This window comes from Opisthocomus hoazin, chromosome 2, assembly GCF_030867145.1.
Source record: "Opisthocomus hoazin isolate bOpiHoa1 chromosome 2, bOpiHoa1.hap1, whole genome shotgun sequence".
NCBI lineage: Eukaryota > Metazoa > Chordata > Aves > Opisthocomiformes > Opisthocomidae > Opisthocomus > Opisthocomus hoazin.
The window spans coordinates 87,739,297-87,754,879 of NC_134415.1; the positions used below are offsets into that span (position 1 = coordinate 87,739,297).

Below are 15,583 nucleotides of genomic sequence, written 5' to 3' on the forward strand. Positions count from 1 at the left end.
TTTTGCCACAATCACACTGGTTATTAGAGACAGAAGTCCCTCAGGAAGAAACAATAAATGCATAGAATATTGCTTAAGTGATAATTTTGTCTTTTGAAACACTGAAGTTTTTAAAAGTTATGTTAAATGACTTGTAGCCAGTGGATCTAAGGGTGATCCTGTGCTTTTTTTAATTGAAGGGAGTTTGCCACTTGTTACGGCTCTCACTGTTAAAGTAAAAGAACTCAGCACAACCCGGCATGAAGACGACTTTGCTTTTTTCTTTTGCCATGAATCATTTTAAATCCAGCAAGTTTCAAGTAATATGCAGATGTAAAATTTATTCCTGATGTCTGAAATACCACTACTACTATAGAAGATGTAGAATCATAGAATCGTTAAGGTTGGAAAAGACCTCTAAGTCCAACCATCACCCCAACACCACCATGCCTACTAAACCATGTCCTGAAGTGCAATATCTACACATTTTTTGAACACCTCCAGGGATGCTCACTCCACCACTTCCCTGCAAAGCCTGTTCCAATGCTTGACCGCTCTTTCAGTAAAGAAATTTTTCCTAACATCTAATCTAAACCTCCCCTGATGCAACTTGAGGACATTTGCTCTCATCCTGTTGCTTGTTACTTGGGAGAAGAGACCAACACTTGCCTCACTACAACCTCCTTTCAGGTAGTTGTAGACAGCGATAAGATCTCCCCTCAGCCTCTTCTTCTCCAGTCTATTCAATCCCAGTGCCTTCAGACGCACCTCACAAGATTTGTTCTCTAGACCCTTCATCAGCCTTGATACTCTTCTCTGGACATGCTCCAGCAACTCAGTGTTCTTCTTGTAGTGAGGGACCCAAAACTGAACATGGTATTTGAGGTGCAGCCTCACCAGTGCTGAACACAAGGGGACAATCACTTCTGTCCTCCAGTTGGCCACACTATTCCTGATACAAGCCAGGATGCTGATGGCCTTCTTGGCCACCTGGGCACACTGCTGGCTCATGTTCAGCCGGCTGTCGACCAGTACCCCCAGGTCCTTTTCCACCAGGCAACTTTCCAGCCACTCTTCCCCAAGCCTGTAGCTTTGCATGGGGTTGCTGTGACATAAAGCATAATATTTAAGAAACTATTAATTGACCTACATGAATCCAATTTGACATTGAAGCTTTCTTGGTGGAATTCATCAGGAGTTCGTTTCTGCAAATCATGCATTTCAGATTGCTTGCATGAGAAAAATTCACTGGAGGAGCAGTAGAGCTTTTACAGCTGATCTCCTTTTTTAAACCCTCCAGAGTTTTTGGATATCCATTCCCCATCCTTATAATCATGTATTTAAAAGGTGGTTTTAACCCCTGTAAATTATGCATTACCTCATTCATTTGGAGATGCAAATATCATAGCATCAGATCAGATATCAGCTGTAGCTGATTGCCCGTGTGCCAGGTCCCTGTCTTGCCCTCGGAGTCTGAGCACAGTTTAAGCAGAGGCAAGGGAAGACTTCCCCATCCTCCTAGTGGTTCCCTGCCATCACCATTGTGCCACCACCACTGACATGTCACTATGCCACGCATCCCCTGAAAGGATCATCTGCACCCCGAATCATTCCTCTAAGAACATTCTAGCATCTTTACTTCTGCCAAGCAGCAGTGATCATTCCAGAAGTTGGGTTCTGATTCACCCTTAAACTAACAGACTGAGTTCATCACACAGAAGAGAGAAGCAGCACAGAGTACCTGAACAGAGTCAAACGTCTTCGGGTGCTGTCACTGAATTCACACTAGTCCATGCCCACAATCAGAACTTCTTTTTTTTCAAAAAATGTAAAAAAAAATCATAAAATGCTTCCCACCTATGTTACAAGTTGGCCAGCGTACCATGTCCCCAGTATTTTCCAGAGCCCAAACAACATCCTCGGCTTGTTTCCAGAATGTGCCAGTACCCAAATTCTGTGAGGCAGTTATGCAGAGCAACCCACTTACATATGTCAACCTCTATGCACAAAACTTGGCTGCTAGATTAGATGACGGGCTAGGCTGGATATTTTTCCGGAGACTGTTAGATGGATGCGACTTCGCACCCTGGCCATTACAACAGGATGCTGCCTCTTCTTAACTTCCAAGTAGGTTTGCACTGAAGTTCAAAGAGAGAAGGGAACAGTTTTAGGACATGCTGTATTTTACGTAAGTTTGACATTGTTTGGGATTGTTTGTTTTGATGGCCTGATGATATCACGGGAACTGAGCTGTATTACTTATGCCCCTACACTCTTGCACAACAGAGCAAAGAAAAGACTGGTTTATTTGTTTCTATGAGAACCTCTGAAGTCTGCAACAGCAACCTGATTCTGTGGAATTCGTAAAATTGTCATGTAGACTTTCTTGTTCAGTTACCACTGCCAGCAGTTAAGCGTATTAACATACCATCTACAATCCAGTTAATCAGCTATCAGTTGGTTTTCCTTTTTTTTTTCTTCTGTCTGTCTGCTGCTTCCAGAAGACTCACACTTTCACAGTCCTTTGCTCAGCATGACTGCCTGATGTGTCCTCCTTCATTCTCGGTCTCTTGGGCTGGCTGGATTCTCACTGTTATAAACCAGCATAGCTCCACAGAGTTCAGTAGAGCTGTGCTCATTTAATGTGACTGAGTACACAGCCACCCTCATTAGTCATCGGGCAAGCAATGGATTTAACAAACCTTGAGGTTTCTCAGGCTAAGTACTTACATCCTCAGTTTACACTAATGTGACATGCATACATTTGCATATGTTAATAGCGTTGGCATATATGAATAAAAAGAGCGATAATGTCTGGATATTTTTTCATGTAAATTCTCTGAAGCATGGAGAATTCCCTCTTGTATATGTGTAAGTACCTTTTCATTGCTAACAGAAACAAATTATAAGTAATAATAGCAATTTATAATGATTAATAGCAGTAAGAGATAGAAATATGCTAACTAGGAAGTCTGTGTTAATAGAGTGTTTCATCTTAAACATTCTTCTTATGCTTAAGACACTATTTCCTTGGGTACCATCAAAGTCATAACAACCAGTTTTAGAGGGAAGGCTAGAAGCAGAGCTCTTCAGGGATTATTCTCCTACTGTCCCCCCTTACAGGGATATCCAGATCTTTCCTTTTAGGATGGAGTCAACCACTGAGCAAAACAGAAGGCAGCACAGCAGTAGGAGGCAGTGGAAATAACTGGTGCTGGTGCTGACTTTCAGCTAATTGTTGTACCACTTTGGCCAAATCAGCACAGGTCCTTTTTATTCCCTGTAGACAATTATTAACTCATCCAGCATTTGGATGAATTTCCAATGGAAGCCCTTCTTTAGATTAGTAATAGTTTCAGGGAAAGGTAAAGGTAAACTAACTGTCTGCAATTCATGATGGTTGACTTAATTTTTTGCAGTTCCTTTGTGGGGATTAATATTAAACTAATCTGCGCTTTGTGCTCTGTTTGTAGCCACGGCTGTTTCCAGTGAACAGAATCCTGTTATTATCATAGCTGTGGTTGCTGTAGCAGGAACCATCATTCTGGTCTTCATGGTGTTTGGATTCATCATTGGGCGAAGGTATTGCACCTTGCATAGGCATAAGCACTTCTGACCCCACTCTTGTGAATTCTTGAGACATAGTCTAATCTGGGATGGTAATTTGCAAAACTGAAATGGAAGTAATTTTTAGTAAGGACGATTTTCATTTCAATTCAGTTATCAATTATACAGTTCACTCTCTTACTTTGGCAAGACATACTTAAATCAAGATGTTCCTATGTAAATCTGGTGTAAAAGGAACCCCTAACAGGTTCATTACCTCTACTCCTCAAAGTCCCTCTTTCTATTCAGTTTTCTCACGTGGAGAATCTGACGCTTTATCTGATCAGCCTTTAAATGACTTTACTTTCAAGAAAGTGGCACAGCAGTAAGTTTAAGAATACCCTCCTGTAAAACAGTGTTCTACTTTCAAGTTCTTTAATCCTCCATTTTATCCATAGAGGCTTTTCACCAGAACTAGAATTTTCTCTTTAGGACCTGTCCCAACTGGTATTTGATACAAAAGCCTTTTGATTGGAATTATTCATGATTTATTTAAAACTCTGCTGTCAAGAGAATTATGGCTGAAACTTTCAAAGGACCTGCAGGAGTTAGGTGCTCAATGCCTGAAAACTCCAGCCTCAAAGCTGATGTTGTCAGGACTTTAGATGTGAGGAAGTAAATAATTATTTACCGTTAAAACTGGCGTCTTTCTTTTCAGGCATTGTGGCTATAGCAAAGCCGATCAAGAAGGGGATGAAGAACTTTACTTTCATTGTAAGTGTTTTGCTTTTTTCCCCCCTTTCAAAAATTCCCAACTTCATGAAAGACGAAGCCACAAGAAATTAAAAAATGCTCTGTAAATAGCAAGTGGGAAGTTAAACACTGTAAAAATGTGACCTATGCAAAAAGAATGCAGATTAAAGTCAATATTGCTCACACAGGCGGTTTTATTTCTATACATGTGTATGGTATACTGTTGTTTTCGTTCTGCCTTTTTTTTCTTTTAGTTGCTTTGAATATATGTTTCACACTGTCCTGATGATCCCTCTGAGGTGCAGTATATGAAAGACCTTTGACTAGGTGACTATATAATCTTTACCTCAGGCAAACTTCAGATGAAGAAACTGTGGGTCACTGCATCACCCTAACAATGAAGCTGTTCTGCTCAGCAGCCGTTTTCTGCTACTGTGAATACTGTAGCATCAATATTTACAAAACATAATGTCTTTAAAAATAGAATATTTAATATTAAAAGAAAGGTCAGCTACTTCATTACTGTTCTCTGTTCTAGAACCACTTGCCTAGCAAAGAATAGCACCTAAAGCCTCTCATTAAAATCAAAGCTACCATCTGAACTTATGCTAGAACCCCGGGGAAATTAAATAAAATACATCTTTCTTGGGTTAATGACAATAGAAAGTTTAAGAGAAGAGGAGGGCTTATGTAAGAATAGTTTCAGTTTTATAAAAATATTGTTTAAAAAACTTTCTTATTTTAGACCATTCTCTTTTCAGTTGTAATATCGTTTGGATAAGAGAAATTAAAAATGTTTTCATTTCTTTTAGAATCAGTCATTAACTGAGGAAGTATGGTAAAATTAAGTTGCAAAATTATTTTGAGCATCCAAAATTGTAAAATCACATACTGGAACTAAACTAAATATAAATTCTGACACAGAACAATGCCTGTATTTCCAGTCTTCTCCCATACCTAAGAACTGCCATATCAGTAGAACTTGCCATTTAGTCACGCCGTGATGTATGTAGCCTTTGTTGTCTATCAATAATTGTAGATGCAGCTTAAATTCGTCAGATTTTTTTTTTTTTTTAATGAAAGTGATACGGTTTATCTTAGTTTACATACATTAGAAGAATTAGATTTTATGAGAATATAATGTCACATGGAGAATGAAGTAGCCACTAGTCACAAGTTTGTAATATCTTCTCAATGCATGCCTCTTTAAACAAGTAGTTTTAGCCAAAGCTCCACTCAAAATCAGATCAAGGTTTCTGTTTCACCTTTCTGCCCTGAAAAAAAATCAGATCAGCTGGAATTTGTTCATGCTCCCTGAGTTTGGGTGTGTTGCTACCTAAATCATTTTGTTTAAAAGCAGTGAGTATTAAACTAAGTAGTGACATCATTGGAGCTTTAGTCAATCAATTCACAATATGCACCAGAAATGTGGAAAATAATAATGGGATAAGAATTATTTATCGTGCACTTTGCAGTGCAGCTGATTTTAAAGAATTCATAAAAAATGTGATGTTACTTAAATGTTACTATTCTGGGACTGATGGATTTGAAATTTGCCTTTCATGTATGCATTATAAGCTTTTCACATCTTCAGAAGAGCTACTGCTTTTACTTTTAAAATCCCCATTATGTCCTAGGAAGAAAAGGTCTATGTATTCTTGTATGTCAGTATATAAACCAAAGGAATATGCTAGCTAAATAATTCCTTTCATTGTCTCCATTCTCGATGGCATTTTTTGTTTCAGTGAAAGTGTAAATGACTAAATATGAAAGCTGCTACTTAATGATTAATAGTTGATCAAAAAACGGTGAGACTTTATAAGTATTCATTTCCCTCATTTTACTTTCAAGAAATCTGATTATCCAGCAAATCGGTCAGAACAGTTAGCATACACAGTCTTTTTAAAATCACAGCACCAAAAGCAAGCCACTTTTTGCCAAGCTAATTTTTTATTGTCTGTTGATTGAAGATTTAGTGTTTAATTTTATTTGATAAGCATGACAGAATGAGACAGAACACAGTGCTGTGGTCACCAGCTTCACAGAGCTGTGAACAACAGTTTGGTGTCCTTTTGCTCCATAACTTCTAGGCATCTTTCTTCTGTGCTGAGGTAGCAGACTGGATTTTCAAAAACGTAACTTACAACAAGCACTTGCTTAACACAAAAACTTACAGGTAACCATTTCTTTAAAGCAGGTTTTAAGACACTGTATTTCACAGAGTATCATATATTTCATTTCAGCCCCCCTCAACTCTCTGTGACCTCAAGTGCTACACTTGAAGCTACAAGTACAATGGAGGAGTTAGTCAAGCAATTCAGATTTATATTTGGTTTCCTCCTGCTATTTTCTTCTGACAATGTCTTAAAATCCAGGCCAGCATTATTTCACGTTGGTATGCCAGGATAGTTTTGGCCTGTCAAAATGTTTTATGACAGCTTGAATAAAGAACCATCAGAGGCCCACTTGAGATTCAAAAGGTTACCTTCAATCAAGGCCCCTTATCACAAACGCAAGAAGATGGCTCCTTCTCCATCTCCCTGCCTGAAAGCACCATTACAGGAGGTTAACCTATCACTTTCTTCTCATTTTCTTTAGCAATTTTTGGTTTTAAGAAATAACTATTTATCATTTTAAAAATTTGTAGCATTATCAATACAATTGGAAGAACATCTATTTAAATACATAATACAGCAGATAAGAACATCTGGGCAACATTTCAAATGATTTCTCCCATTATAAATTCATTAGATTACTCAAACAATTTCTCTAGCTTTCTCCTTCTTACAAGGGTTTGTTTTTTTTTGGTCAGTAATACCATCTGAAACAAAAATACACATGATTACTAAGATATTTTTCTATATATTTTAAAATTTAAAATATTTTATGTTCAATTAAAAGAGTACAAAGCAGCCACAAATTTTTTATGTTTTGTATTGACTTTTGATCTGATTCTTGTATGTCAGTGTATCAATTAGCAGAGGAACACTCTTGCATTTTCATATTGAGATTTAATTCACTGATTTAATTAAAGCTCAAGACTGTAATCCTTGTGAGCCTAATTTATTTCATAAAAAATGCTTGATTAATAGATTTCCAGGATTTCTCTACTTCCACCAGAAGTTTCTACTATCACCCAAAGAGCAAAAAATAATTATGCTGAGTCAGCAGCAAACGGGGGGGGGGGGGCGGGGGGGGGGGGGGCGGGGCGCGGGGAAGTACATGCTGGCCAGAGCGTTACACTGCCTAAATTGCACCAAGTGCTATACTAGAGACAGAGGGAGCAAAAATCAAATTGCTGCATATTATTCACTTAGGTGCTTGAAAGAGAGAAAAGCTGTGACACAGAGCCAACTTTCCCTTCCTATGCCTTTGCAAGTTCACTACAAGTGTTTCTTGTGTTTGTATTCTAGTACAAGAATCACACCTAAGGATATAAATTCTAAGTGCTGTGAATAGCTTAGCTTGGCTGTTGCCACCATCTGTAAATAATGTTATATTCAGTAGTTTAAGCAAATTGAAGTAGGTGAAGGACCCTTTCAAACCCCACTAGAAGACAGAGATAATATCAAGAAATGCTGTTTATGCAACCTGGGAAATGAGGATAAGCTGTTCTTGCACAGAAAACAAAGTTTCAACTCCTCTGCTGGTCTTACACCACTTCCCCCGCTTTATGTTTACTCCCATTCAACCCTTGCATTTTATTCAATTGAACACTGTTTAATATTTATTACTTCTTTCACTTCAACGTGGAGATGTGGATGCTAATATTAGTCATTTTTAGAGATGGGATTGTGTACTTGTGTCAGCATGCTTGCAGATGATGCCTAAAACTAAGGTTGCCTCTCAGAGCGGCTCTGACTCAGGCAGTGTGGAAGCAGGTTCACTCTTCCAAGAAGCATTCTGCATAATGAAATTCCTGGGCTGACTGCACAATAAGTGCCTTTCCTTCATCACAGTCATGCTTTCTTACATCATTACAGTTAAATTTCCAGGCACCAAAACCTACATTGACCCTGAAACCTACGAGGACCCAAATAGAGCTGTCCATCAATTCGCCAAGGAGCTAGATGCCTCTTGTATTAAAATTGAGCGTGTGATTGGTGCAGGTAAGGCTGCCGTGGCTTCCTGATTCAACTGTTCCATTTAGCCGAGATCGAAACTCATACATCATAATGACAGGCAAATAATTATACCTCAAGTATAGAAGAACTTTTTGCATTTGCCAGAGTGGTTAAGAGCAATGAAGCTGCACTTGCTTCTAAAATGTAAAAACAAACGGGGGAAAAAACCATCAAAAATCAAATAAATAAGTAAATGAAGAGTCTTGTTTGACATTGAAAGCTTGTGGGTTTCTAATTCCGTATCTGCTGTTAAAAATGTAGTTGGGAGGAGGGGAGCAGTTTTGCTGCCCATTATGTACTGACAGAGTAAAGGCATTAGGCATGAGTGCGAATTCTGCTCTCTTTCCTTTTGCAAGAGGGCTTTTTGACCTCTGAATTTTTGTTCATGTGAGTAAGGAAAACTGGCTGCAGCACAAAGTCTTAAATACAGACTAGCAAGGTGTTGTTTCTGTATAACAAATTCTTCCCTAAGGCTGTTTTTTCTTCTACCATTTTTCTTTTTGATATTTTATGAATACAAAAAGTTATTGTTTAACTTCTCATGACTGATTGTAATTGCACCAGCATTACATTGCTTTTCTTCATCTTGAACTGTCTACCACCTACTTAAGCCATGGTGTTCATGCTCTAAAAAGGCAGTTTCATTTGTTTGCATTAATAAGATATGTGACATTTTTATTGCACTACTCCATGTAGTGAAATTAAGTTTCCGTGGCTAAGAAAAGTATCAAATACTTTGGATTCCTGGAGGAAATGTTCTTTTGCTTTCCTGTTGTTTTATAAAAGTATTAGTAGAATACTTTTAAAATCACCCTGTATTTTGGCATGCACCATAAATTACATACTGTGGTATTATTTAAAAAGAGAAGAAATATCTCTAAAACAGTCTGGTTTACCTGTAAAGAAATCTTTAAACTTAGAATTCACAATACCTCTTTAGAGGAACCTCACTCATGTTGAATCATGTCTTAATCAAGGAGTAGTACCACTGAAATTAACAACACTGCTGAGCAAGTTATTCCTTCGAATGAGTAAGAGCACAAGAATCCAGCCCTTGCTAACTAGTAATTTTTGTAATGCTAGAATGACAGCATCTCTTCTAATAAATACACAATATACAAGATTTAAAATCAAGATTAGCATAGAAAAATTACTGAGCTTTGTCTTTTTCTTTGAGTTAAAAAACTATCAATATAGCAGCAGTTCAGAGCACAAAGATGTGTTCAGCTGGACTTTTCCAGTGCCTTCTGAGCAAAATACTGAAAACACTTCAGTTGCAGAGCATACAGTTTAAACTGTGCTTTCACAGTTATGACAGACTAATTTGAGAATGTTGATTTTGTTGACTGCAGATGAATATATTCTAGATTTTAATGAGTATAACTGATAGCAAAAAATCTAACTTGTGTCAGTAGTCATTCTGAAGAAAGTTAATTAGAAGTGCCATGGTGAAAGCATATTGTGTATGGGGTTTAGCTATGGCTTTAACCTGTTGATGTAGACAACAGAAGACTGAAAGCAAATGCAGTCCAGGAACAACAGAATGTTAAAGATCCAAAGAAGCAGCTGAAACTCATACATCAAAGAAGAATATAGCATTTCTGCTAGTGACAGCACCAGAAAAGCCCCTTGGCAGTCTCATTATGTATCAGCAATGCTGGCCACATCAACTACTGAGTAGTGCCATCTCTCTCTCAGACAAACAGGGTGCAAGTATGCTTGTGCTCAGTTTGCATGAGGGATATGTGCTTTCCTTGCCAACATTTTCATTATCATCCTGCTGCAGCCACCTGTCAGATACAGAATATGGTGTCCACTATGTTGAGTCCTTGTTTGTACCACAAATCCTTTGTTTTAGCCTCTTCCTTGTTGACATGCTGAGCTAGTGGCTGTGTGGCTGTGCAGTATTCCCACTCTTGTCATTTTTTCTGGATCATTTCTGGGCATCATTTCAGCCAAATCTACTATTTTCTTGGGAATAAAAGTAGTTCAATGGCTAGCATCCTGGCCCGAAATGCATAACATGCAAGTTCAAGTTTCTGGTTTGCCTGAGTGTGAGTGATCTGCTTTCGGAAATCAATCAAAGTCAGATCACAGAGAGCTGGAAAGGAGTTAAGCCTTAGTGTCTCCCATGCCAAGTACCCTAATTACCTGGCTCTGAAGTATCACATAGACACACACACACACACTTGTACTCATGTCTTGTTTTCGGCATGGAACAAAAACAATTTTGGAAGATACTGCTAGAGATAATTGTTATCCTTTCGTAAGTTCTTGTGACTAGGAACTGTGAGTGAGGTGAGTGGTTAATTCACTAGTAGTCATCCATATTGCTAATGAAGTGCAGGAGGGAGGTTGAGGCACCAAGCTAAGGGCGTGAGCAGCTAGTTGTTAGTAACAGCTATGCCTCATGGTATTCATGGCTATGATGTGGATATTCAGACCACGACTCCAGTGCCTGAGAATGCTTGAGGATAATGCCTCAACTGTGCAGGCAGGAACAGTTGTATTCTGTCTGGCCAAGTAGCTCAGGTACAGCATGTTGTTAACAGAGGTATATGGAGCTGGTTGGAGCTAACCTTATTTCAGTTAGCACAGCATGGGAGGGAGAGGAATTCCACTCTGTATTCAGTCATCTCCTATGAGATTCGTAAAACAAGCCATGATGAGTGGAGATTTGCCCAAACAAGTCAGTTTGAAACATTAAGGTCCGGTCAAAGTTCTACCATTCTGGCTGGAGAACTGTGAAGCTGAGTCCAGGGTACTGCTTTTTTTCTTTTCTAAGCTCTGCTGTTGAGGATGTCAGGAGAACAGTAGTGCTGGAACAGTGACGGTGTCCTAGAGAAGATTTCTCAGAGCTCACGCATTAGCACATTTCAACATCTACTTCCTCAGGCATTCAGCCCCATTTCCAAGCATACCTCTCTCCACTGCCAGCCAGCCAGTTTGCCAGTGTGTATGCGCACTTAAGTCCTGATCCCACCAGGTTTCTCCGGACCTCAGTCTATGTCCGAAAGTGATTCTCTGATAAAACTCTATGTTAATCTTTACTAATTCAATTGTTTTTTTCACCAGTCACCTCAAAACACGTCTAGGATGTAGGTGTGTCTGCATATTTGTGTATACTCAATAGTTTAGTGTTAAGGCACTCCACAGGTATGCAGCAGATAAATTTCAGACTTGATTTGATTTGGAGGAGGGACTTGGATCTATATCTCCCATACTCTAGATAAATTTGCAAATTACCAGATTATTAAGTATTTTTACCATGAATCTTTCTCTTTTTTAAGAGATATTCCCCTTTATTCAGTGTGAGATAGGTTACTACCCTTTTCTTCTGCATATCCTAAGAGACTTTTCATCCTTGCTACAGAAGAGGGGTCTCTCTCTCTCTCTCTGCTGACGTGGCTGTGAGGCAAGGGACAATCCTTAAATCTTTCATAATCTCATTAACAGTGAGGTAGATATTTTGCCATTGAGCTCCGTATTTCACATGCTTCCATCCTCTTTCTTGTCCAATGGAGTCCAGCTACTTCTTTCACAAATTATGGTTGTTGAGGCTTTTTTTTGGTCTTCTTGCTGGCTGTTTGACCATTTTTTTTCACATGCATCTTCAAGTTCCAATTGTCTGTTAGTTTAGAAGGCTTTTACAAACTTGCAGCATTTGCTTTTGTTTGTTTAATGTAGCAAAATTATTATAAGCCACACCTTTAATTTCATAATCTGTGAAGTAAAGTATCCTGCTTGAAGGTAATAATGTAGTGCTTCATTTAACACCATAAGGATGTTAAATTTAAAGCAGCTCTGAAAGAGCTGCCTTTTGGAAGAAAAAAACCCATCAGATCTAAAGATAGCAAGGCAACCCGACAGAGCGAAATGACATGACATTTTCGCTTAGAAATGGTAGTTCAGTAATAATATTTTCTTAAGAAAGATACTTCATATTTATTTTCTATTTATGAAATAATGTAACAAATTACTAGCAAGTCTTTTAAAAGGTTCAAGTAGCAGTCCGGTAAATTGGCTTAAAGTGAAATGTTTACTCCATAAAGTATTTAGCAATTCATTTAAACCACATGCCGGTCTTTGTGTCCCTAAGTAATCCATTTCAAATATGAACATTTGCATGTTAAATTTAAACGCACATTTAGGTGGCTAGTTGAATCAAGGCCTAAAAAGAATATTGATACTACAATTGGAGTGATTCAGCATTGATCTGCTTAATTTTAGGAGAGTTTGGTGAAGTGTGCAGTGGGCGTCTAAAGCTTCCTGGCAAGAGAGATGTTGCAGTAGCCATAAAAACTCTGAAAGTTGGCTACACTGAAAAGCAAAGGAGAGATTTCCTGTGTGAAGCAAGCATCATGGGACAGTTTGACCACCCCAACGTTGTTCACTTAGAAGGGGTTGTTACCAGAGGTAAGCAGTGGCTCAAACTGTCAGTCAAATAACAACATAATGGCAGAAATTACTTTAGCTTATTCATGGTCAAAGATTCAAATTACAAACAGGCTACACACTCCTAATTGGTTTTCCCCTGATGCGTAACTAACTAAAACAATACTTACTTTATGCTACAAGCTGAGGAAAAAAATTAAGATGCACGCATGATTAGAGGATGAAGTACTTTGAAATATGTTATTTTTCTAGTTTCATTTAGCCTTAAAGACCATGAAGAGAGATAGGGTTTCTTACGTCCTTTCGTATTATATGAAGTGTCAGTACTCCAGAGTCCAGTTCACACAGCAGGAGCTAGGCAAACGCACTGACATTTTGATTTGTATGGTTTAATTTTGTGAATCATGACCACATTCCATGCAGACATTTAGGAACTTGTTAGAGCTCAATAACAGTGCTGGAGGCCTCAGAAATGTTCATTGTCTCAATGATTCAGTCCTTCAAAGGAACAACATATGTTTTATCAAAAAAGGCACTCCGTTTGTGTTACAGTTTCTCAAACAAAATCTGTCTGCTTTCAGGGAAACCAGTCATGATTGTAATAGAATACATGGAGAATGGGGCCTTAGATGCATTTCTTAGGGTGAGTACCAAAAAGAAAACATATATAAACATGTTTTAAGTTACATATATATTATATTACATATTGTCACTTTAAAAAATATGATTTTGTGTATGTGCATATATATGTATACATACATGATTTTCGTATAATTAAAATGGTTTTCAGGCTGAAATGGAGCTTGACAAATGCTAGCAGTTCTCTATGTTATTTCAGCAAAATCAGGTCAAAAATTGCAGGATCAGATAAAAACATTCTAGGAATTTAAGTGCTTTAATTTGGCATAGACATAGTGGATTTTATTATTGCCACCAGCTGAAGTTCAAATCATCGATGCTTGAAGACCCATCTTCCACCTTCTGGGAACAGAATTTTAATGTGTCAGCATGGTGCAAATCAGCATACAAGAATCCCTAAATTAACTATAGTTATATTTAAGAGAAGAACAAAAGAAAAAGAAATACAAGTTAACAAAACTTTAGCATTTTTTTTCGAGTGTGTGTGCTTAAATGGCCAGTTTTGACTCCTTAGCAGGTGTACAAGACGGTGTGAGATGATGTATAAACACATATAGAGAACAGAAAGGTTATGTTTGTTTTATGAACTCCAGGCTACGAATAAATTATCAGTGGCTAGGGTTCCAAAAGGAGATAGTTATTATTTTCTTGATACAAATGATTGTGCTGAGAGATGAAGAATATAGAGGCAAACTATAAAGAGCTGTGCATAAGGTAATCTCTTAGAAGAGACATTTCATGACTTAGCCAGAAATTCATAATGATTTGCAAGTTTTGTTTCTTCTAGTACATTAACTACTCACACACTTCTTAACTGGATGTACTACTTTATCTCTGAAGAAAATAAAACTTGTGTTTGAAGTGAGTTTCTTTGCCCCAGGATGAATTGCCACAGAAGTAGTAAATAAGTAGAACGCTGAAGTTGTAAAACTAATTCTTCTTTCTCTTCTCAGCTACACTAACAAGAATTGCTGCTCCTTTCTTCCCTCCAGAAACACGATGGGCAATTTACAGTCATTCAACTAGTGGGAATGTTGAGAGGAATTGCTGCTGGAATGAGATATTTGGCTGATATGGGATATGTACACAGGGATCTTGCAGCACGCAATATTCTTGTCAACAGCAACCTTGTTTGTAAAGTGTCAGACTTTGGCCTTTCCAGAGTTATAGAAGATGATCCAGAGGCTGTCTACACTACTACCGTAAGAGAAATCGATGGGTTTTAGTAGTTTTGAGATGTGGTAATTAAGAGGAATGTCTTCTAGAGACTATAGAGAGCAGGAGTACATTAATTGCTTGAGAAATGTTAACCAGTCAAAAGGAAAAGAGTTTCTGCAGAAATCTGGCTCTAATTAAGGATTGATATTTTTGTAAGCATATACATTTTTATTCAGTAAAGTTCTAAAAATCTTGCACAGTATCTTCATTCTTCCCTTCCCCATGATTTTCTGTTTGAACAAATATGGAAGTTTTCCTCATAAAAAAATTAATGATCTCATTTACTATGAGTCATTTTAAATATTTGTAGACTATTAGTATTTTCCAGACTAGATTTTATCTCACCAAAAAGTTGACTGGCTTGAGGCTAGACTGTGACAAAATTTAGCTCCTCTATTTTCTCTCGATTTTGGGTGGGATGCTTTTCTTAAACAAGCATTCATCAGGCACACTATGCTATTTATTCTTTTGTTGAGCCAGCTCCACTTTCCCACCTGTGGGGCCTCACTGTACCTATTTTCTCATGCTGAGGGAAGGAGGGGCCCCTGGAATCTGCTCTGACAGGTGCAGGGATCCAGGAAAGCACACTGGCTTTCACGGCTGTCACTCCTGCCACTGCGCTCTAAGTGGGATCCTGTTTTAAAAATGTTAGACTGAGATTTCAGAGGAGCCATATGACAAGTCAATGGGATTTATATGCACAGAATGAGATTCTCCTCACCTAGTTTGAGCCAGCCAGGAGTTAAATGACTAGTGTAAATCAGACATCTAAACAGCCGCTTGAAATCAATGGAGAGATAAGCACTTCCAGAGAAATGCATCTGACTTAGCTTAGACAGGTATTGAAGTTTCTGTGGTACAAGCATTTTAAGAGCCTAAACTTCCTTAGACTCCTCTGAAAATTCTGCAATTGGTCAATTATAATTGAT

The 15,583-nt window shown here is 38.1% G+C and overlaps 1 protein-coding gene across 6 annotated transcripts in view; it reads left to right on the forward strand.

Moving 5' to 3' along the window:
* The window catches only part of EPHA7 (EPH receptor A7), a 175,342-nt gene that overhangs the window by 131,639 nt on the left and 28,120 nt on the right, over window positions 1–15,583 (forward strand). For 3 of the 6 annotated variants that reach the window (XM_075414351.1, XM_009933318.2, XM_009933317.2), the window contains exons 8-13: window positions 3,453–3,561; window positions 4,244–4,299; window positions 8,262–8,387; window positions 12,633–12,818; window positions 13,379–13,440; window positions 14,429–14,638. In XM_075414351.1, coding sequence (XP_075270466.1) covers window positions 3,453–3,561; window positions 4,244–4,299; window positions 8,262–8,387; window positions 12,633–12,818; window positions 13,379–13,440; window positions 14,429–14,638 — 749 coding nt within the window. Of the gene's footprint in view, window positions 1–3,452; window positions 3,562–4,243; window positions 4,300–6,521; window positions 7,005–8,261; window positions 8,388–12,632; window positions 12,819–13,378; window positions 13,441–14,428; window positions 14,639–15,583 lie in introns of those variants that run through there. The other 3 variants (XM_075414352.1, XM_075414353.1, XM_075414354.1) reach the window with 2 other exon arrangements.